The sequence below is a fragment of the Vanessa atalanta genome, chromosome 26 (genome assembly GCF_905147765.1).
Source record: "Vanessa atalanta chromosome 26, ilVanAtal1.2, whole genome shotgun sequence".
NCBI lineage: Eukaryota > Metazoa > Arthropoda > Insecta > Lepidoptera > Nymphalidae > Vanessa > Vanessa atalanta.
The window spans coordinates 2,761,344-2,784,030 of record NC_061896.1 but is presented as its reverse complement, the minus strand read 5'-3'; the positions used below and the strand labels follow the sequence as shown (position 1 = coordinate 2,784,030).

General features: G+C 35.9%; 1 protein-coding gene across 1 annotated transcript in view; it reads left to right on the top strand.

The window, feature by feature from the left end:
* LOC125073870 overlaps window positions 1-17,891 on the top strand; it is an 80,569-nt gene extending 62,678 nt beyond the window's left edge. Inside the window, exon 2 of the mRNA XM_047684952.1 lies at window positions 17,784-17,891. Within this exon, the coding sequence (XP_047540908.1) occupies window positions 17,784-17,891 (108 nt within the window). The remainder of the gene's footprint in view (window positions 1-17,783) is intronic.
* The last annotated feature ends 4,796 nt before the right edge of the window (window positions 17,892-22,687 follow it).

The following is a 22,687-nucleotide window of genomic DNA, read 5'->3' as shown; positions in this document are numbered from 1 at the left end:
TCGAAGTTTTCCTCCAAGTGATGATTCCTATCTCTACTTACTATCATAAAACGCAGAATATATTGAAGCGCACGAATATGTGCGCAAACACACGGGCACTGTTTATTCCCACACTCTCACAAAACGGAGCAGCCTGATCAAATAAACTCCAAATGTTCTGGAAATGAAATTAAAATTTACATACAAATTGATAACACAATTTAATATTAACTGTTATAACAAATCTTCCGATTGAAGTATCTCATAGGTATATGACATGAGTATAAAAACGTATGTCGCGCTATCAAACAGATGGACATTTTAAAATTAATATTATGGAGTACTTAAAATATTTTAGTAACAACAATTTAGCACCTGTCAGAAGCCGACCGTACTCAGTTTACAAGTTTATAGAGTGCTTTAGAAGTCGAATTTACTAATCTCTGAGCAGCCATTTCGTTATTCATGCGGTCCTAGTACATGTGTTCTGTTTTGCGTCATGAAAAATGTCTGTTAGAGTCTGGATTTATTTTGTTAATTAATCTTAAGTAGAGTTTTATTAAGAGCCGAGATGGTCCAGTGGTTAAGAACGCGTGCATCTTAACCGATGATTTCGAATCACTGAATTTTCATTTGCTTAATTTGTGTTTATAATTCATCTCGTGCTATTTGTCTAATAATGTTGTCTTAGATTTTCGCGATTATTACACATTGAAATAAAACTAGTTTTTAACGGATTTAATCGCGTATATTAATTATTTTAACATCCCGACGTTTCGAGCACTTCGCAGTGTTCGTGGTCACGGGCAGTCTGCCCGATTATAGATAATATACGCGATTAAATCCGTTAAAAACTAGTTTTATTTCAATATTTGTCTAATTTCAACGAAATTCTGCCAAATGTGTATTCCACCAACCCGCATTGGAGCAGCGTGGTGGAATATGCTCCAAACCTTCTCCTCGAAGGGAGAGGAGGCCTTAACCCAGCAGTGGGAAATTTACAGGCTGGTAATGTAATGTAGATTTTTATTAAACCTTAAAAAACATGAGTATTATAAAATAAATCAATCAACAGCCAATCGACCACTGCTGGACATAAGCGTCTCAGAAATTGGTTCCGATTTTCACATCAGTCATCGGTCCACCTATGTACAGCTATGCCGTATATCTTGTCGAGTAAAATTGAATCAATCTATCTTATAAAAAAGCTAAAGAATATTATTAATATATCTTCATATCATACCTCATTGGTAGAAGTAAAACATTTTCAGGTCCACTATCTAAATAATTCACCCACAATTTATTTTTAAGAAAGATCTCATTGCAACTCATGTGAGCCTAGTACCTATTATTTTTTTATTTAAAATTTGATGGAATTAAATCAAATCACTGGCGATGATAGATAATGTGTTTTGTACTCTATATACAAAATCAAAGATGTATTTGAAGGGAAATGGGGTAGGTATAATAAGACACGTCTGCACTGTTTGACAATGTTTTTAATAATGAATATTAAATAATCAAGTAAAGCTGTTCGTTGATTGAATGAGTGGTGAGCGAATGTGAATGAGTGAAAGATTGAATAATATAATGAAAGAGAAATCTATTATGTATAGAGGCTTGAATTTTTGTATATTCCAACAGTCCCCCTCAAAAATACAAGTTAATATAATATAACAATACCATAACATAATTTCTTTCATTACTCATTTTTACAAATAAAATACTAACTATTTAGTTACATAAACCATAGTTTTATTTATTAAATAAACTCATTCCTTCATTTACTTGATTAACACAAAACATGAATTATTTTTCAAAACAAATTTAAATTCTTTCTTAATTCTATAAATCTCTTGGAGGGTATCGCTTTTGTGAACATGTCAGCTAGTTGATTTCCTGTGGAAATAGGTTCTAGCTTTATTATTTGATTAGCGATTTGTTCCCTAATAAAATGATATTTTATATCTATGTGCTTAGATTTTTTGTGATTTGTGGGGTTATTGGCAATACATATACAACTATTATTGTCTTCAAATATTACAATAGGCTCTGTTATTTGTATAGAAATACTATTTAACAATGACCTTATCCAGACTGCTTCTCTCACAGCCTCAAAGAGAGCCATGTATTCAGCTTCCGTTGAAGAGACGGCGACAGTATTTTGTTTTCGTGTGGTCCACGAAATTGTACAATTATTAAAGGCCTTAAACAAATAGCCAGTTGTACTTTTTCTGTCGTTCTCGTCACCTCCCCAGTCGGAATCTGCATACCCACTTATTATCTCTTTATATTCAGATTTTTTATAAACCAATTTTAAATTAATTGTACCTTTAATGTATCGTAAGAGATGTTTTAAATATTTCCACAACTCTTCGTTATTTTTAGATTGATATCTACTTAATATATTAATACAAGCACAAATATCTGGCCTTGTGCAAAGCATTGCATACATAAGGCATCCTTTAACATTTTTACAAGGTGCATCATAGTGAGTGTCTGAATTTAAAGCTACAAAATTGATTTTAGAAGGAAAAGGTGAATTCGATGGATTACAATCTTTCATAGAAAATTTATTTAGAACATTTTGCAAATATGTTGTTTGATCTAAAGAAATTGTATTAGTTGTTCTTTGAATTCTAATACCAAGAAATAGTTTTAAGTCCTTCAAATCAGTCATTTGAAATTTTTGCATTAAACTGTTTTTAAACGCTTGTAATAAATTACTATTTTTAGTAGTAATAATTAAATCATCAACGTACAGAACTATATACACGTTTTTATCTATACAATTTTTATCTAATATGTACAGACAAGGATCTAATTCAGAGTTCTTAAAACCCATTTCCTTGAGAATGAGATCGAACCGTGCATACCAACACCTGGACGACTGCTTTAGGCCATATAATGTTTTATTCAATTTACAAACCTGGTTATTACTTGCTAAAATACCTTCCGGTACTTCCATATAAATATTTTCTTTCAATATACCATTTAGAAACGCGGTTTTAACGTCCATGTGGTGTAAATGTAAATCAAACTGATTTGCCAGTGCTAATATAAATCTAAAAGTAGTTATCCGAGCCACTGGTGCGAACGTTTCGTGATAGTCTTGTAAATACTCTTGAGTGAAACCTCGAGCAACCAACCGAGCTTTATAACGTGTAGGTTCACCAAATTCATTATTTTTAATTGTAAATACCCACTTGCAACTTATAATATTAACATTTTTCGGTCTAATAACTAATGTCCACGTTTGGTTGCTTCGAAGCGACTCAATTTCATCCTGTATAGCGTTCAACCACTTATCAGAATCGTGCCTATCGAAAATATTCGTATATGATGTAGGTAAAGATTGCGTATCATTAAAAAGAGATAAAAATAAATCAGGATCGTGCATTTGCTTATAATTCTTTGGGGGTAATTCTCGAATTCTTTCGCTACGTCTTAAATTAGTGGTATTCGATGAACCGTCCAACGAATTGTCATTAAAAGAATCTTGTTGTTGATCTATTTTTAGCTTTGCCGAATCAATTTCGGGCTTACTAAATTTTGAAAGGGTTTCAATGTTGTCACTACTGCTACGTGTAGGGCGTGATTTTTCAAAGTTTAACTCGTCAAAAATAACATCGCGAGCTATAAAAACTTGATTATTTTCGATATTGAATAATCTATAACCGTTTGCATCGTAACCGATCAATATTGACTTGAAAGATTTCTCATCAAATTTAGTTTTTCTAGCTTTGTTATGAACGTATGCAGTAGATCCAAACATTTTTAAATGATTTATTTTCGGCCTTTTACCATGCCACATTTCGTATGGTGTTTTATTTATCAGAGTTTTAGTGGGTAGTATGTTAATTAAATAAGTAGCTGTTAAAACAGCTTCACCCCAAAATATTTTATTTAATTTCGCACTTGTAACCAATGTTCGAGCCATTTCGGTTAATGTACGATTCATTCTTTCTGATACACCATTTTGCTGTGGGGTGTAAGGAACCGTTAAATGATACATTATCCCTTTGTCAACACAAAATTCTTTGAATTCGTTTGAAAGATACTCTCGGCCATTATCGCAATATAAATTAACAACTTTAGAATTAAATAAATTTTCACATTTTGTTACGTAGTCTTTCATACATTTATATGCTTCAGATTTAGAATGCATCAAATACGTTACTGTATAATGAGTAAAATCGTCAATAAAAGTAATAAAATAATTTTTATCATCAAATGTAGGTGGTGTAATAGGACCACAAATATCGGAATGAACTATAAAAAGTGGCCTATTTCTGACTGATTTATCTTTTGATTTTGCAAAGGGCAACCGCGACTGTTTACCAAGTATGCAAGACTCACATAATGTATCATTAGGCATAATATCATTAATTAGGTAACTATCATCAATTAAGTTTTTTAGAATGTTAAATTTATTTTTGTTTAAGTGACCTAGACGCTTATGCCATAGTTCGTAAGATGTAGAAGTTTGAGACAAATTTAAATTATGTTGAGATCGCGTATGCACTTGAAAAACTAATTTAAATAAATTATTACTGATAACACTCGATACTAAACACTTGATACTATTGTTAATATAAACACTGTTATTTTTAAATATAACAACCATACCTCCTTGTTGAATACGATATACAGATATTAAATTACATGGCACGTCCGGCGCATATAATACATTATTAATCGCCCCTTGAAAACCTAAATTAGTAGTGACATTTATTGTACCTTTACCAAACGCTTGAATGCTTTCATTGTTCTTAGCTATACCAATTTTAATCGGTATTGTGAAGTCTGAGTAGGAAGAAAATAATTCCTTACTATTTACAACGTGGTCAGTTGCACCCGAATCTAAAATGAAAACAATATTATTAATATGATATTTATAAGAATTTGACAACTTACACGTTGAAAACATAAATGCGAAACTGTCCTCGTTATCGTTTCTGATTTGCAAAGCGCTCGCAGCTGCTGTTTTACTGCCGCTACTACCTCCATTTTGTTGTAACTTTTTGAAAAATCGACAATCCTTCTTCATATGATTTCGTCGTCCACAATAATCACAATATAATTTTGAAATTTTATATGATGAATTTCCGGCGTATGACTTCTTTTTATAATAATTATATGATTTCCTTTTAACGAATCCAATTTTGTTCTGCGATTTGAATTTATTCGTTGATGTATGTAAAACTTTGAGTTCTGTCGTCGTGGTATTCTTTAGTTTGACTTCGTGATCTAGAAGACGAGTTTTTACAAAAGATAGATGCAATTGTTCCTCTCCAAGTGTTTCCAGTGCCGTTATAACACCATCGTATGATGTGGGTAGAGTTAAAAGTAAATGTGATATTTTATCCATCTCATCCAATTTTGCACCAGCCGATATTAATTCAGTAATGATATTATCGAAATTGTTAAAATGTTCGAATAGTGTCACATCTGGCTGTAGTTTCATATTAAGTAACTGTTTACGTAAAGCCAATTGAGTCGCTAAGCTCCTCCGCTCATATACTTTGTCTAGTTCGGCCATTATGGATTTTGCAGTAGAAGAACCTCTTGCAAAGCTTAAAAATGTGTCACCCAAGTAATCTACAATCGTACCTTTTGCTAGCATATTCTTCTTAATCCACTCATTATCTGGTATTGGTGGTGGTTCTTCGTCAATAACAGGCAATAACTGCATTTCTTCTAGTAGTGACCTTATACGAAACTTCCAAGTACTATAGCGATCACCGTTAAATTGTTGTATATTTCTTTTACTTCGCGAATCCATTTTGAGTAACACTTTTACTATTAATTTTAATTATTTAAACAACTTTAAACATGACCTGGGCCCATAACCTGAAGGGAAATGGGGTAGGTATAATAAGACACGTCTGCACTGTTTGACAATGTTTTTAATAATGAATATTAAATAATCAAGTAAAGCTGTTCGTTGATTGAATGAGTGGTGAGCGAATGTGAATGAGTGAAAGATTGAATAATATAATGAAAGAGAAATCTATTATGTATAGAGGCTTGAATTTTTGTATATTCCAACAGTATTTGTTAGAAGCTACATCCAAAACTTATTTGCGTGTTGTACGTCTAATTTATTATTCAACTTGTGTGGGGGTGTTACTGTTCTGTTAGTTATAGCTTTTGCTCTATGGTTTGATAAACGACTAATAATTTGTTTTGTCTCACACAAAACATATATTGCGAATATTGGAAATCCTTTAAATTATAGAATGAAAACAATATCACTTGCATTTTTTTCAGGGGACATTAAAATATTTTACATACATTTGTAAAGTGTTTGGTAGTGAGGTTCTGGTGACACTTTGCCGTGTCGAAGATCTGCCTGAACAGAATAGGCAGTCAGAAAAGAATAAAATACTTTGCTTTCTTAACGTGTTCGACATATAAAATTTTACATATAATGTATGGTATGTCTGTTTGAGATAAACCCACTTCGACACCATTTGATCGATTACCGTGAAAGTTGGCACGTAAATGTAAATTTTTCATGAAGAAGGTTTTAATACCACCCACTTTAATATGACTCGCCATACTATACCGACTCAAACTAACCCAATAAGTTATATATATTAATATCGATAGTCCACTATCGATAGACTATCGACAGTTAAGTTAGCGATTGTATCGATAATCTATCGATAGTATTTTCACATGTTAATACTAACGATAGTATCGATAGTATTGTAAAAGCCATCCTTTTTAACCTAAAGTATCGATAGTCCAAAACTATCGATAGTATCGTTGCAGAACTATCGATATCCTGAATAGTTTTCGAGATTATTAGTTAGTTTCACTATCGATAGAGAAACTATCAATAATTCTGCAACGCTGATATATATCGTATTATCATTAATACGGACATTATTAGACAGTCGGTGTTAGTCTATATTTTATCATTGAAGCGAAATATAGACGCCATCTGGTGGCGCATTGCAGAGTCTCTGTGGTAAATGGTCAATTTTCAGTTCAGTCGCTTAGTGAACGATGGTCACGAGACTGCCTACCTAGAAACTGCTCAGTGTTACAACCCTCTTGATTTGTGATCTTTGTTACTATATAAAAATACAATGATTTTGTCTAAACGTAGAGAACGTTTAACATTTTGTACGATAACATCGAACGCCCACACTCTCGTTCGAAGACGTAGGCTTTAATCAATTTCTTATCAAATATCCTACATCCTATATATTAATAGCGTAAGCTTTTTGTCCCAGTGATAATCACGGGACGATAGCTACAGATAAAAAATCGGTTATAGTATCATTTTGAAGAGTTCCAGCTCCAGCAGATTCATGATTGCAATTTTCAAAATTATTATGATTTAACGAACAACTAATTATTAGAGAACGGAAAAAAGTTACACTAAGAGAGCGGCGCTATGGCTGTATAAAACAGACGTCGTCAGTTTACAATGAAATCAAATAAAAAAAAATAATGTCATAGTTTTCGAAATTTGTAAAAATCAGTTCAATAAACGAGAAGTTTCGCGTGCGACCCACTAGTACATTTTATGCCGCCGACAACGTTTTCAACTAGTAACGAGATACAAAGACACCCTTTTAATCCACGAACCATAATTGCAGACCTGCGTAGGTAGTTCGGTGGGCTTTATGTGAAGATTACTTTAAAGTCAGCTAACATAAATAAAGTATCCTTTAAGTGGATCTTTTGTGTAATTAATTATTTAGATAAATGAGATAAATTGACGTCAAAATATATTATAATAAAATGCATAATAGTCTTAGGTTTCCGTATCAGCTGTAATCCTTCACCGTCCTGCAGATATCAGGGTTCTATTAATCCTCCAAAGCGGAGGAATCTGTTTACAATATAAAGGGTGTGGTACAAAATATAACAATTTAAATGTATCTTTAACGTACATCGAAGATGAGGACGTTTCTTTTTGAAATGTCTAACTGAAAACTTATTAACCAATTCACACGTATCAGAGAGCGTTATAGTGTGTAATATCTGTACTAATATTATAAGTACGAAAGTTACTCTCTTTGTCTGTCTGTGTGTATGGTGCTCTTTCACGGTCTGCACCGAATTTGATGAAATTTGATATGAACCAAGCTTGAACTCCAAGAACATGAATTATTTTGCCTAACGCCTGACGAGTGACCGTTAAACCACGAGCGGTACGGGTGACAATTTATATTAAAGGTATTCTCTCGTTGGTTCTTCACGGTGGAATCCATATTCCAAGGAATATTAAATAGGGGATATTTTTACCCGAATAGACCATTGACGTGTTTCTTCGGTTCTCGGACCTTTTGACAAGGTGTGTTCCTGACAACTACATCTGTAGTTGTAAGGAATGAACTCATCATGAATTTACTTGGTGGCAGGGTTTTGTGCAAGTCTGTCTGGGTAAGTACCACCCACTCATCATATATTCTACTACCAAGCAGTAATACTTAGTACTGTTGTGTTCCAGTTTGAAGGGTGAGTGAGCTAAAGTGAATAGACAAAGGGGACATAACATCTTAGTTCCCAAGAAATGGTTAAAATATATTCGCAATGGTGTTGTTTGCTGAGTTCGCTGAGTTTCGAAAACATAATTAAAAAAATAAACCTTTAAATTACTTTATGCTGTGCTAAGACTGTATTCCACAACGCGGCTTCAATGTACCTGGATATATATACAAACAGATTAATTATGACAATTCAGTGGTTCAAATTCGAAGCCGCCATCTTTGATTACGATCACGTCTTATGTCCAGGCTATATCTGCTCGGCAGTTTTTAAAGAGCAAGGTTTTTGTTGTATTTAGTATCTAATATTAACACCAAGAACTTCTGTTTTAGCCCACACACCAAGCCATGCCTGCACGGAACTCAAATAGATAATATTATCTTTTGTCCGAAGCAATGGATGCGAAATATCACACAAATTATATCAAATTCAAACGACATTAATATAACACAATGCCTTCCATTTGAATTATTTTCAAGCGATAAAAGCGCTTTCGTTGCTTGCAATTATACATTTTACATTTAAATAAAAGAAATGTAACGATATTATGTAATTATATAAATACAATAATTAATAGCTTATTTCCAACGGTTTGTTTGTATAACACAGGTATTACTTATAACATGCATATTACTATAGCCTATTCCAATAAAATAGGCAAAAAGGTATATAAAACTTAGAATTACGTATTTCATGCGATTTGCTAATAACTCAGCTACATTGTGCACTACTAGGAGTTTATGATTAATATATCTTTATTTATAATACAACACTGTTACACTTAACTACTCATTTCCACTTTAATTTTACTCCCAAAATTTCGATAACAGTTTAGTTGACGTTCAATTTTTTCGCAAATCCATAGTAAATATCGCAGATTAATCCAGCTCTCGACCAATGATATCGCGTCAGTTTGCTGTCAAGTGTTGTTTATTTGGCTTCTCGTTAGAATAGAGTATAGTTTTTTTTTAATTATGATTAATACTTGATCTCCCTCTTAAATTGTTAATGTACCGTCATATATTGATTATGGGATGATAGTTGCACTTAAAAAATCAGTTATGGTCACATTTTGAAGAGCTCCAGCCGTAGATGTGCAGAAAATTAAAGAGGATTGTTACAATTTAACGGAAAAAAGTTACTGGCCGGTGAAAGCGCGATGCTACGACTATAAGAAAAAAAATGAAAAACGTAAACAAAATTAAAGTAAATCGTAATCAACAAACTCCAATTCTAACTGAACTAATGTATACTATTTGGCATTTCAATTTAATTTAAAAAAGGTTTCGTCATTATGGCACCGAATATAGATGAGTGACTTGCAGTTAACAATGAAATTAAATCAAAACAAAACTTGTCATAGCTTTCGAAATTCGTAAAAAATCTTTTGAATAAACGCGTAGTTTCGCGGGAAACGCACTAGTTTTTATTATTACAATATTAATTGAAAATTGATATTTCAATTCCGATAGCCTGTTATCCGAACCAACGAACAACACTTATCACTTTATCTCATTACCGCGGACTTCAGAGGGGAATATTATTTTTTCATTACGGAGAATACTAATAATAATAATTCATTTTTATTACAATTTTTCCGTCTCATTTTTCACTCTGAACACTTAATGGTGACCAAATTGACCGTAATTAGGAAGTTAATTATAATTTCGAACATCGGTTTTGAATTTTTTTTTTTTTACCTCATGAAAAATTAAATTTTATTTGATAGCATCCGATAGTTGTTTGTTTCGTTTATATAGCGATTCATATAAAAAAATAAATAATGAATATCGGACAACATCACATACATTACTCTGATCCCAATGTAAGTAGCTAAAGCACTCGTGTTATGGAAAATCAGACGTAACGACGAAATCTTGGGTCTGGGAGTTTGTGGTACCACAAACTCCCAGACCCAAGACAACATAGAAAACTAATGAACTTTTTCTACATTGACTCGGCCACGAATCGGATCCGGGACCTCGGAGTGACGTACCTATGCAAACCGGTGTACACACTACTCGACCACGGAGGTCGATCATTTGCAACTTAAGCGTTAAGTCATTTTAAGTTACAACACAGTGCACATACGTAAATAAAACGAGATGGTCACCCGGTTGGAACGAAGTTACTGTTACTATAGATTGTGAATTAAAATAAAATTAACTATTATTTTATTTAACCGTAAAAAATAAAAAGAGACAGAGAGCAAGAGAGGGAAAGGTCGTATAATACTTTTTCCTTTCATTTCTGCCACTTTCCTTGTAAGCCGGGTAAAAGAACTTCGTTCCAAAAATAAACGCGTAGGACTGAAATTTGTGGCAATTGAAGGAAATTTTAATTAAAAGAATCCAATGCCGTTTCGCATAAAAGTCGGTCTCACGCCAAAGGCACGCCAATAGCAGTTTCACTTTTTTTATGAAGCAAAATAAATAATTACAGCCTGTAAATTTCCCACTGCTGGAATAAATCTTATCCCACTACTAGAAAGCAGAATTTCATCCGATAGATTTATTCAAAATTATGCAAGTGTTTTAAATTTTGCACAACTATCTAAGTGCAGTGTATTCAATCACTCACAAAATCCGATGGGGACCGCAATCCGAGACGCCTGGATTGGGTTCAAGCGTGGCCACAATAAGATTTTTTCTTTCTGTGGCACAGGATTGTAAATAATGCCAACTTCCAAGCCTTTGACTGATTTTATTGACTGAAAAATACAATTACTGTTCAGCCGTCTGTCCTATGCAGTGAAGTCGAAGCCTTTGGATTTACAAATGCCACGAGATGAAGAGGCATTTAAAAATTTCATGTATAAAAATAGCCGGAGTCATTCACCGAGGTATAAACTATGAGTATAAAATCAATCTTAAAAGGATACATTCTTTTAATATCCAGACAACAAACTTCTACCAAAATTCTACATCAGCGATGATATGAATGTAAATGTACTGAATATGGATACGGATATATGAATAATGTTTAACAAGTTTCAGATACGGTTACGGATACGAAATTGTTTCAGATAATCCGATCGTTTCGGATAGTTGTAGTTACAAACATAATTAATAAATTTGAAAAGAAAAAAATACTCATTTCGTGAAATTATAAATAAAAACGTATACGGTTACGTTATCGGATAGATTTTTATTCCGGATATCCGTTGGTTTCGGTTACGGTTGACAAGCTCCATAGCTGGTCTACATAATCATTTACATAATAATATACCTTTCCGACAAATTTATTGTAACGACTTTAATAAAATTTTACTGTATGTATTTATTGCCTTTTATTTTCAATGCTGTACAAACATAACAAATTTACAAATATATTTTTATTGAATCGCTTGTAGAATTGAAATTGTTTTAAATTGTCTATTACTTAAAATGTCAATGGAAATGATAGCTGAAAATTGCTTAAAGGGCTGGAATACCAAAAACAATTTCCATTTGTGATTTTGAACCGTTTATTAAAGATATTTTAAGAAATGTTAATTTGACACTACGTATCTCTGTTGCTGGGTAGTAGAGTTTTGTCCCAAGCCAGTCTAAGTAAGTACGACCCTCAAAACCCAACTTAGTAGCCGTACTACTACTTAAGGATTTGAAGGGTAGATGAGCTAGTGCATTTACGTAAGCGACATTACTTATTTATTCCCATGGTTGATGGCGCACTGACGATATAAGGGATAGTCAATTTTTCTTTCAGTTACAATATCTATGGACAGCGGTGACCACTTAAACTTAAGGGGAAGATCTATAAGACCAGGTCAGACCTGCTGTTCTATATGGATCAGAGTGTTGGACTACAAAAGGGATGACTGGAAGAAAATTGCATGTGTCGGAGATGAGATAAAGTAAGGAATGAGTACATAAGAGGAAGTTTGAAAGTGACACCGGTAACCGAGAAGTTACCTGGAAACCGGCTGTCATAGTATGGACATGTTATGCGCAGGAATGAGGACCATGTTGTGAGAAAGGTTTCGAGAATGGATGTGGATGGATATAGAGGTAGGGGACGATCAAAGAAATGATGGATGGATTGTGTGAAAGACGATATGGTTAGAAAGAATGTTACTTGTGAGATGACGTCCGACAGAGAAGTATGGAAGAAGAAGACATGTTGCGCCGACCCCAAGTAAAATTGGGATAAGGGCAGAAGGATGATGATGAGCAGAACTTACCATGAGAAGCTTTATTAAAAGGCTCATGAAGATGTCTAACAATTATAAATAAAAAATCAGTTTTTAAAATTTCACAAGTGAGTGAGTGAGTGAGTGAGTGAGTTTTAAAATTCTCGAGTGTACGTGGGAGTCTTGCAGAATAGCGCTACTATTCTTTTGCTAATAAGCTGCCGAAGTCAAAATTTTCCTTTTTATTATAGTATCACCTTCATGAATGTCAGATTGATCTAAACGTCGACTGGTATAGAACGCCTTTAGGTATGAATTTATTAAGCCCTTTATTGTGGTTTACAGTCAGTATTATTAATTTGAAACAGTCTAGAAGCGATCATTTAATTTCCACTCTACTGTACTATCTACATAGTTTTTAGTTTTATACTTATGTAATATATACGAGAACACAGTGTTTTTTTGAAATCTTATAATGATTGGATTCTATTGTAAAATCGTAAAGGTATGTATTTGACCCACGAAGGCGTTAGTTACTCTTCGGTTAACAGGTTATTACTGTTTTGTATATAAGTAAGTTCTGATTACAAATATATTTGGAGAAGCGTCAGTGAAATATTATTTTTCTTAATGTTAAGAACCCAGGCTATGAGTTAAGAGTAATACCTTTTTTAATATATTATCATAAGTAAAATAAATCATAAGCGTTTAAATAAAATCAAATTAATGAATTTAATTTGTATTTTTTTGCTCTTAGTCGTCTCACGCACACTAAGACAATGTAAGCACGTAACTTACTCATAGTAATGCATATCGATATTAATTTGGCATGGAGGGGTGCGTCTTCGTGACTAAATAGGACTTTACAAGACAGCTCCTTTTAAATTATGTTGCATAACCTTCTAGTAAATTTATAAAAAAAATTACGGCTTCGTGTACAATGTAAGAAAAGATCGTTAGAAAGCTGACATGGAGACAATGATGGAATGACAGACAAACGTGCAGATACACTCTCTGTATCCTCACTCTATATCCTGACTCTCATAACTTATCATGACATTTAAGGGAGCTTAACTCTAAATATAATTAGGGCTTATAAGAGGCCGTCTGTGTAAGTACCAACCAGTTACAAGATATTTGACCACCAAATAGCTTAGTATAGTTGTGTTGGGGTGTCAAGGGTGAGTGAGCCAGTGTAAATTGAAATCGTGTTTGACGGAAGGACTTTATGAAAGTCCGCCTATGTATGTACCACCCTATTATAAGAAATTCTACCACCACATAGCTTAGCATAGTCATGTTGGGGTTTTAAGTGTGAGTAAGTTAGCAAGTAAGGCATAATGCCTTAGCTCCCAAGTTTAGTGGTGCATTGGTGACAATCAATTCACGTCGTATGCCGATATGCATTCTCACATAAGACGGACACGTCCATTGAGCCTCTTGTGGGCTCCACTTTGTTCCGATGTCTCAATATTCAACAGTCCCCAGTGAGACCATCAAAGCTACTAAAGTTTATTATGCGCGTGGCGTTTGATTGTGATCAACTTCATTTAGGAACAGTTTATCGTAATCAAATATAAGATCAATTTGCGGAAAATCATTTCAGTTTAACTTGTTAAATACAAATTAATATGGGTTGATTGTAATTTAATTAAAAAATACCCTAGAAGTTTGGCATATATATAAAAATATTTATTTCCCGCTTCAGTTTTGCACACATTCACAGTTGATATACAGGGAACAGTAAATACAGTGATGAGTAAAGTTGGAGTACCTAAGTACACTCCAGTTCCGACATTAAATAGAGAAATGTACGGGTTAACTAAATAAATACTAAAGTTTGCTAGCTTAGCTATTTTTTTTTTTCATCAAATTGGTTTAAACTGTAAACGTGAGACCTGAGCCTGTTTTTTAAACGTATGTAAAAATTATCATTTAATTCTGTTTATCCAGTTGAAAAACAGACACTGTTGTTTTTTTTAAAACGTCAACAAAATCAAATGAACCTTAAAAATTATAAATATACGATATGAAAAATAATATTTAAGAAATATAATACTCGTATGTGACTTTCGTTTGATCTTTTTTAAAAAAAAAAGTAACAAATATTTTTTTCATAATAAATTTACGGACAAAATACATTTAACTTTTTTAGTTTTCTACGTCTTCTATTTTTTAAGAAAATTATCGTAACAGAGTGTAGTTATTGCATTTATTTTTTATTTATTTATATTTTTGCATTTACGTGTAATTGTCATAATTTTATTATAACACATATTACTTTCAGAATTACGCTTTATATGTAATTCTGATATCTGTAAGCAAAACGATTCGTTTTTTTAAACACACTAACCGGATATTAATCAACCCTTTTCGGTGTCCGGCGCTACCCGGTAAGACTCCCCGAGAAGGTAAGGTGGTATCGTTAACGACTGTAGACCGAACTCATGAAAAAGCTAAAAAAAAATTGCACATTCAAAATTCAAAAAGTTCGAAACGTGTTCGAGAATAATCTTCGTTGCAACGAGTCTATTATGTAGAAAGCGGCCATATTTGCTTTACAATGGAATAGTCTCAAATTAAATTGGTCTGTGCCCAAACCTTCCAACTTTAGTCAGGGGTCGTAGCAAACTTTATCCCTAGGGGTTAAGGAACATATGTATTATGCAAGCAAACGTATCCTTATTCTACATGATAGATTTTTTCTTGAATACATCCGACAGAATACGTTGATAGAAAAAGTTTTACGAGATCAGATTATCTTATTAGCCGAATGATAACTTTGGTAAAGAAACATTTACGCTTAAGAGAGAGAGAAAGAGAAATAAGGGAGATAGAAAGAGACAGAATATATATAAGAGCTTTATGAATATTGTAAACGCGAAAGTAGTTTGATTCATTTGTTAGTTTGTTAAGCTTTCATGATTTAACTACTCAACCGATTACCAGTACATTTGAATACAGGGTTACAGAGAAGGTCATATGGTCCCTAACGACTGCCCAACCCTCAAAACCCTCGCACACGGTGGTGAAGCTGGAGCGGAAACGTTATAATAAATGATGGTAAAAAAATTATACTTACCTGGAATTGAACCCGTGACGATTTTAGTTGTTCTTTTTTTTAAATAGGAAGGTGGACTGTCAAAAGGTAATCCTGATGGTAAATGGTCACCACGTGGACGATGTGATGTGACTTGTGCCTGTTACATTGACATACTAACTTGCATACTGGAACACATTTTATAATTCTATTATTATTGCACGGCGGTAAAAATAACGAAGAGTATCTACCCAGACGGATTTGCAAAAACTCCTGCCACTATATGAAGAACACCCTTTTTAAGAACATTACCATAAGATTAGTTTATTTACTTTATTGTATTACTAGCTGGTGCCCGCGACTCCGTTCGCGTGACTTTAAGCATCAAAAGTAAGGGTATTATATGGTTGACATATCTGTATATATTTGCGTCTGTCGTGGCATTGTAGTTCCCAAATGGATGGACAGTTTTTTTTTTTTTTGATAGCTCGAATCAAACCACAAATAACCTTGCGGATGTAATAGTGGTAATCTTGAAATATTAAAAACTTATGATGTATTTGTCTAACTGCGTAATTTATATTACACGTAATGCCGTCGCGAACTAAAGCCTAGATTTTTTTTTTTTTTGCAATTGCGAACACGCGACAGAGCCACATGAAGCTGACCGGGTGCACTGGAAACTGGACTTGCTTAAAAATAAACGAACGACCAGTTTTTTGGAATGAGAATGAACCGGGTATAAACATAAAATAATCCGCGCCGAGGCTATGCAAAGGGATGATGTAACTACTGGAACTCTTTAAAAAGGTTTTAACCTCATCAGCCCTGGTTCCATAACAGCCCGATTTTAATAAAACAAACGCTATATGTTACCCGAAATTTACTACAATACATCAGTGACAATCGCATCCAAATCGGTTAAGCCGATTCCGAAACTATCTTCCACGTACAGATTTCGATCAGTTACGGTTTTATTATATGTATAGATTGTTGGAGTTGTATTCCAAGTATAAGCGACCCGCCTCGGCTTTGCCCGGCTGCAATGCTTATACTAAAAATATAGTATATTTAGTATCAGAATCTTTATAACTTTCATAACTTTTTTGCCATTAGACAATACAAAACGCTATGTCGCTGCATTTTAAATATATAATACCTTCGAAAATATCCATTTAAAAAACGTGCTGTAATTTAAATGGATATTTTCGCACTTGGATAAATGCACAATGTATTTATGTTACTTAATGGGAAAAGGATTAACGCTTTATTGCTTAAAATCACCTAGTATAAGCCATTATTTCTAGTAAAAAATAAAAGATGGTCAGAAGAAAAAAAAGAAACAACTAATTATAATATTATTTATTTGCTATGTACCTGCTTCTTATTTCTTTTATATTTTATTTTGTTATTGTTGTATAGTTTTAAGTCTATAAGTGTTGACAACGAATACCGATGTACGGATAAATACAATAGGATTTTTGTTACATCGTCCTTAATACAGTACAATATAAATAAAATGCATACTCAATTAAAATAAAATAAAAGTATTGCTGTTTGGCGGCAGAATACCTAAAAAGTCGGTAGTACCTACCCAGACTTGCATAGAGCCCTACCACCAAGTTATGATAAATATTAAATAAAATGTAGTTATTTTCGTTTAGGCATTGGATATGAACGACAAAATTACTGCTAACAAAGCCTCTACACTCAACGCATAAGTTAGGTTAATCTTAACGACTTATACACGCTCCTTCCCTCCGCCTTGTAAGTCCACGTGGTGCTCCCGTCGCTCACAGCTGTGCAGTGAATTGCACGTGCGAATGTAACGATATGGATTAACTATGTATGTACGTATTATCATGTGTAAAGCTGAAGTTGTCCGGTAGAAGTGCGTATGAATTAGTCTATAGACTAGTCAACAAAACAACAACCTTCGCATGTAACATGAAAACTTTTATCTAGTGTTACGAGACTAGCCCTAGCCTCCAATACGGTGCTACGTCATAGGATATCTTAATTAATAATATCATTAATAACGTCACATTATTATTATTATTACATATTATTACAATTATTATTGTAATTGATCAATAATTTGTACAACTTTGGGATGTAAAGGAGCGGGGATGTAAAGGAGCGCAAACTACACCTTGGCGCTCCAAGCCAACCTCACCTGCCCGTGGTGCATCCTGCCGATCAGCAAACGAGGCTCTGGCGACCGACTGATGGCGGTATAACCATCAAAAATAGGCGTAGCTAAATACCACAGGCCGGTAACGGGCAGCAGCGTCACCGGTGCGAGAAGTTGCGTCCTGCGATCGCCAACCCGCCTGCCCAGCGTGGCGATTATGGGCAATACCTCCAAATGGTAAAAACAGATAAGCCACGGCCCCCAGTTCCCGGTGGTCCCGCTATTCCTCGTCATGGTGGCGACGGTGGTAACGGCGGGATGGGGGGTGCTAAGAATCACCGGGCTACGGGAGGCCACCACAACCGACTGACCCTGGCGACGTACAACGGACGCACGCTACGGCTTGACTCGCATCTAGCGCAACTCGAGGTGGAACTTGGGAAAATTAGGTGGCACATATTAGGGTTATGTGAAGTCCGTAGAGAGGGAGAGGACACCGTAACCCTCGAATCGGGCCACCTAATGTACTTCCGAGAGGGAGACCAACAATCCCAAGGAGGCGTTGGGTTTCTGGTTAATAAGTCCCTAGTTGACAACGTTGTGGAAATCTCCAGTGTGTCGAACAGGGTAGCGTACCTCATTGTAAAGCTCACCGAGAGGTACAGCCTCAAGGTGGTGCAAGCGTACGCACCGACCTCGACAAACTCGGACGATGAAGTGGAGGAAATGTTCGATGATATATCGAGGGCCCTCCACTCCACCACGAAAACCCACTACAACGTTGTCATGGGGGACTTCAACGCTAAAGTGGGAGTACAGAATTGTAGCGAATCGGTAGTAGGACCCCATGGATTTGGAAGCAGAAATCATAGGGGGCAAATGCTTGTCAACTTTCTCGAACGGGAGGGGCTCTTCTTGATGAACTCTTTCTTCAAGAAGCAGCCCCAAAGGAAGTGGACGTGGCAAAGCCCCGACACTATGACCAAAAATGAGATCGATTTCATCATGACGGACAAAAGGCACATATTCAGAGACGTCTCAGTGATCAACAGGTTCAATACCGGTAGTGATCACCGACTTGTTCGAGGCTCTCTGAATATCAATTTTAAGGCCGAGCGCGTCCGTCTGATGAAGTCTACACTCCGACCATCCCTGCTCCAAACCATTGCGGGATCTGAAACGTTCCAGTCAAACCTGGAGAACCGATTCGCTGCCGTGAAAACCACAACAGACGTAAACTAGAACCTCAAAAATGTAGTGAGAATTCTCAGGGAAGAAGGCACGAGATTTTGTAGCATGCAGCGTAAGGGCAGAAAGTCCAAACTTTCGGAAGAGACTTTAGGGCTAATGAAGAAACGTCGTGAAAACCCACCTGTCACTTCGTCCGAGAAACGGCAACTAAACCAAGAGATCAGCAAGCGCGTACGACACGACCTCCGATGCTCCAATACTCTTACGATTGAAAGAGCCATCGAGCAGAATCGGGGGTCTAAGGTGTTCGTACAATCTCTTGGAAGAAGCCACCTGACGAAGTTGACCACAGCAAGTGGAGAAGTCGTTTCTTCCAAGCCGGCAGTTCTTTCGGAAGTAGAGGACTTCTACGGCCGGTTATACGCATCGCATGCATCTCGACCTGATCCCGAAAATGAGGATGCTAGAGCTACATTAACACGCCATTTCACCGAAGACCTGCCAGAAGTCAGTATTGGCGAAATCGAGATTGCTCTTAAACAGCTTAAAAATGGAAAAGCCCCAGGAGAGGACGGCGTTACAACAGAGCTATTGAAAGCAGGAGGTAAACCCGTACTGAGGGAGCTCCAGAAGCTTTATAACTCTGTCCTCTTCGAAGGGAGAACTCCGGAGGCGTGGAGTAGGAGTGTGGTCGTCCTGTTCTTCAAAAAGGGAGACAAGAACCTGCTGAAGAACTATCGACCCATATCCCTAATGAGCCACATCTATAAGCTGTTTTCAAGAGTGATCACGAACCGTCTTGCGCGAAGATTCGACGAATTCCAACCCCCGGAACAGGCCGGATTTCGGAGCGGATACGGCACCATAGACCACATCCACACAGTGCGGCAGATTATACAGAAGTCCCATGAGTATAATCGGCCCCTGTGTCTCGCATTCGTGGACTATGAGAAGGCCTTTGACTCGGTTGAAATCTGGGCTGTTCTGGAGTCCCTGCAGCGTTGCCAAGTTGATTGGCGATACATCCAAGTGATGAGATGTCTCTACAAGGCCGCCACCATGTCCGTCTAAGTACAGAGTCGGCAAACGAATCCCATACCATTGCATCGAGGAGTGAGACAAGGGGACGTTATTTCCCCCAAATTGTTCACTAATGCAATGGAGGACATGTTCAAGACGCTGAACTGGAAAGGGCGTGGCATCAACATCAATGGCGAGTACATCTCTCACTTGAGATTCGCAGATGACATCGTCATCATGGCAGAAACGCTGCAGGACCTACAACAGATGCTGAATGAGCTGGCTGATTCTTCTATGCGCATCGGCCTACGGATGAACTTGGATAAAACCAAGGTCATGTTCAATGAACATGTTCTACCGGAACCGATTGCGATACACGATACCGTCCTCGAAGTTGTTCAAAAATATGTCTACCTCGGGCAGACATTGCGATTAGGTAGAAGCAACTTTGAGGACGAGTTGAATAGAAGAATTCAGCTAGGTTGGGCAGCATTTGGGAAGTTACGACGAATCTTCACATCGTCGATCCCACAGTGCCTTAAGACGAAAGTCTTCAACCAGTGCGTCCTACCCGTCATGACATACGGAGCCGAAACGTGGACACTCACGACAAAGCTGGTCCACCGGGTTAAAGTCGCTCAGCGTGCTATGGAAAGGGCTATGCTCGGAGTATCTCTGAGGGATCGCATCAGAAATGAGGTGATCTGTCAGAGAACCAAGGTCATCGACATAGCCCACCGGATTAGTAAGCTGAAGTGGCAGTGGGCTGGCCATATTTGTCGTAGAACCGATAACCGTTGGGGAAAACGTGTTCTAGAGTGGAGACCGCGTCTCGGCAAACGTAGTGTAGGACGTCCTCAGGCTCGGTGGAGTGACGATTTGCGCAAGACGGCTGGCAGGAGCTGGATGCGAGTTGCCGAAGAAAGACCACAGTGGCGTGCATTTGGAGAGGCCTATGTCCAGCAGTGGACGAATGCGGGCTGATGTGTTGTACAACTTTAGTTGATATTATTTTATAACATTTAATACTGGCATGTAACACTATTTCTTATTTTAAAGTGATTGAGCTGTCATAAGGAAAACAATTGGATGATTGAGAGCATTGTAAAAATATAGAGAGAGATTGAAACATCATGGTACAACATAATATTATTTTGCCATCCCGAACTACTGAAATTACACTAGTTATGTTTAGGACAAGGATAAGGGTACTAGAAATAAAATTAAAACGTTTTAAATACGAATACGTGTTGTACTTCAATAATTATTAAAGTACAATTGTTGTAAAAATCAAATATATGTAATTCAAAGAGGATTATAAGAACCGGTAAGAAACTTAGTAGAGAAAATTCCTTAATCTTACTCCTATTAATCACATATAATATAATATATGTATTACTAAGAGCGGAAATAGTCCAGAGATTAAAACACGGAAATGATATCCATTTTGGGTAAAAATCGAGAAGTACTTGAAGTTAGTTTTGTTATAATTCTTCTCATGCTCCACAGATGCTTATGCTCCATTATTATTGCAATAGGTTGACTGGCAAAAGGACCGTTTGAAGACAAGCGGTCACCAGCGCAAATAGACATTGGCGCTATAAAAAATAATCACCAATAATAATTTACCTTGAAAACGAATATACTATATCCCGTGTACCTATAATGATACAAGATGACTAACTATTCAAACCAGAAGACAACAATAATAAGCATTCCTATTGCGGTAGATGGCGGGTCTATAAAGCCCTACCACCAAGTATAGAATGAGCTACCACTAAAATACCGTTTAACCTCAAGACGGTAAGAAACAAACAAGACGTTAAACCAATACCGCTTAGTAAACATAAAATGTACTTTATTGTCTTTTTACGATTTATACAAATGTAGCGTAAGTAAGTACAAATTTTATTATAATTTTTTAATCTGTGAGCAGTGACGCGGTTAACGATTATTTTTTTCTTCACTAGTTACCGTTCGCGACTTCGTATGCGTATGACAGGGTGAAGTGTTACATCAAAATGTAATGTATTTTATTCAAGTAAATTTTACAGTACAGTAACCTGTAAGTTTCCCACTGCTGGGCCTCCTCTCGCTTTGAGGAGAAGGTTTGGAGCCTATACCACCACGCTGCTCCAATGAGGATTGTTGGACACATAACAAATTGAAATTAGACACATGCAGGTTTTCTCACGATGTTTTAAGTTAAGATGTCATCCTTCTCGTGGGGAGCCAGTCGTCAAGCTGGCCTGATTATTTATAATGATAAACTTTACAATTAAGTATTTTTGAACTGTGAATATTTTAACTTCACCAAATTTTTGGTGCAGCAGTAGCAGTCTCCAGCGAAAAGAAACTCGCATAGTTGCTCTTTTCCAAAATGACCAGATTTACAAAGATCATATCATTCATATTCATTCATTGTTCAATCAGTCCTGTGATGGAACCCGAGCTTAAATCCAAGCGTTTTATTTAAAACAGTATTCCTTTAACCTTTTTTGTTCCCGTGATGGTGATGATCGGAACAGACGAACGAACTCACTTTCGTATTTATTATATTAGTAAAAAAATAATTACACTCTTATAAATACTGAAAATTGCATTAGCAGCCCGTAAATGTCCCACTGCTGGGATAAAGGCCTCCTCTCCCTTTGAGGAGAAGGTTTGGAGCATATTCCAC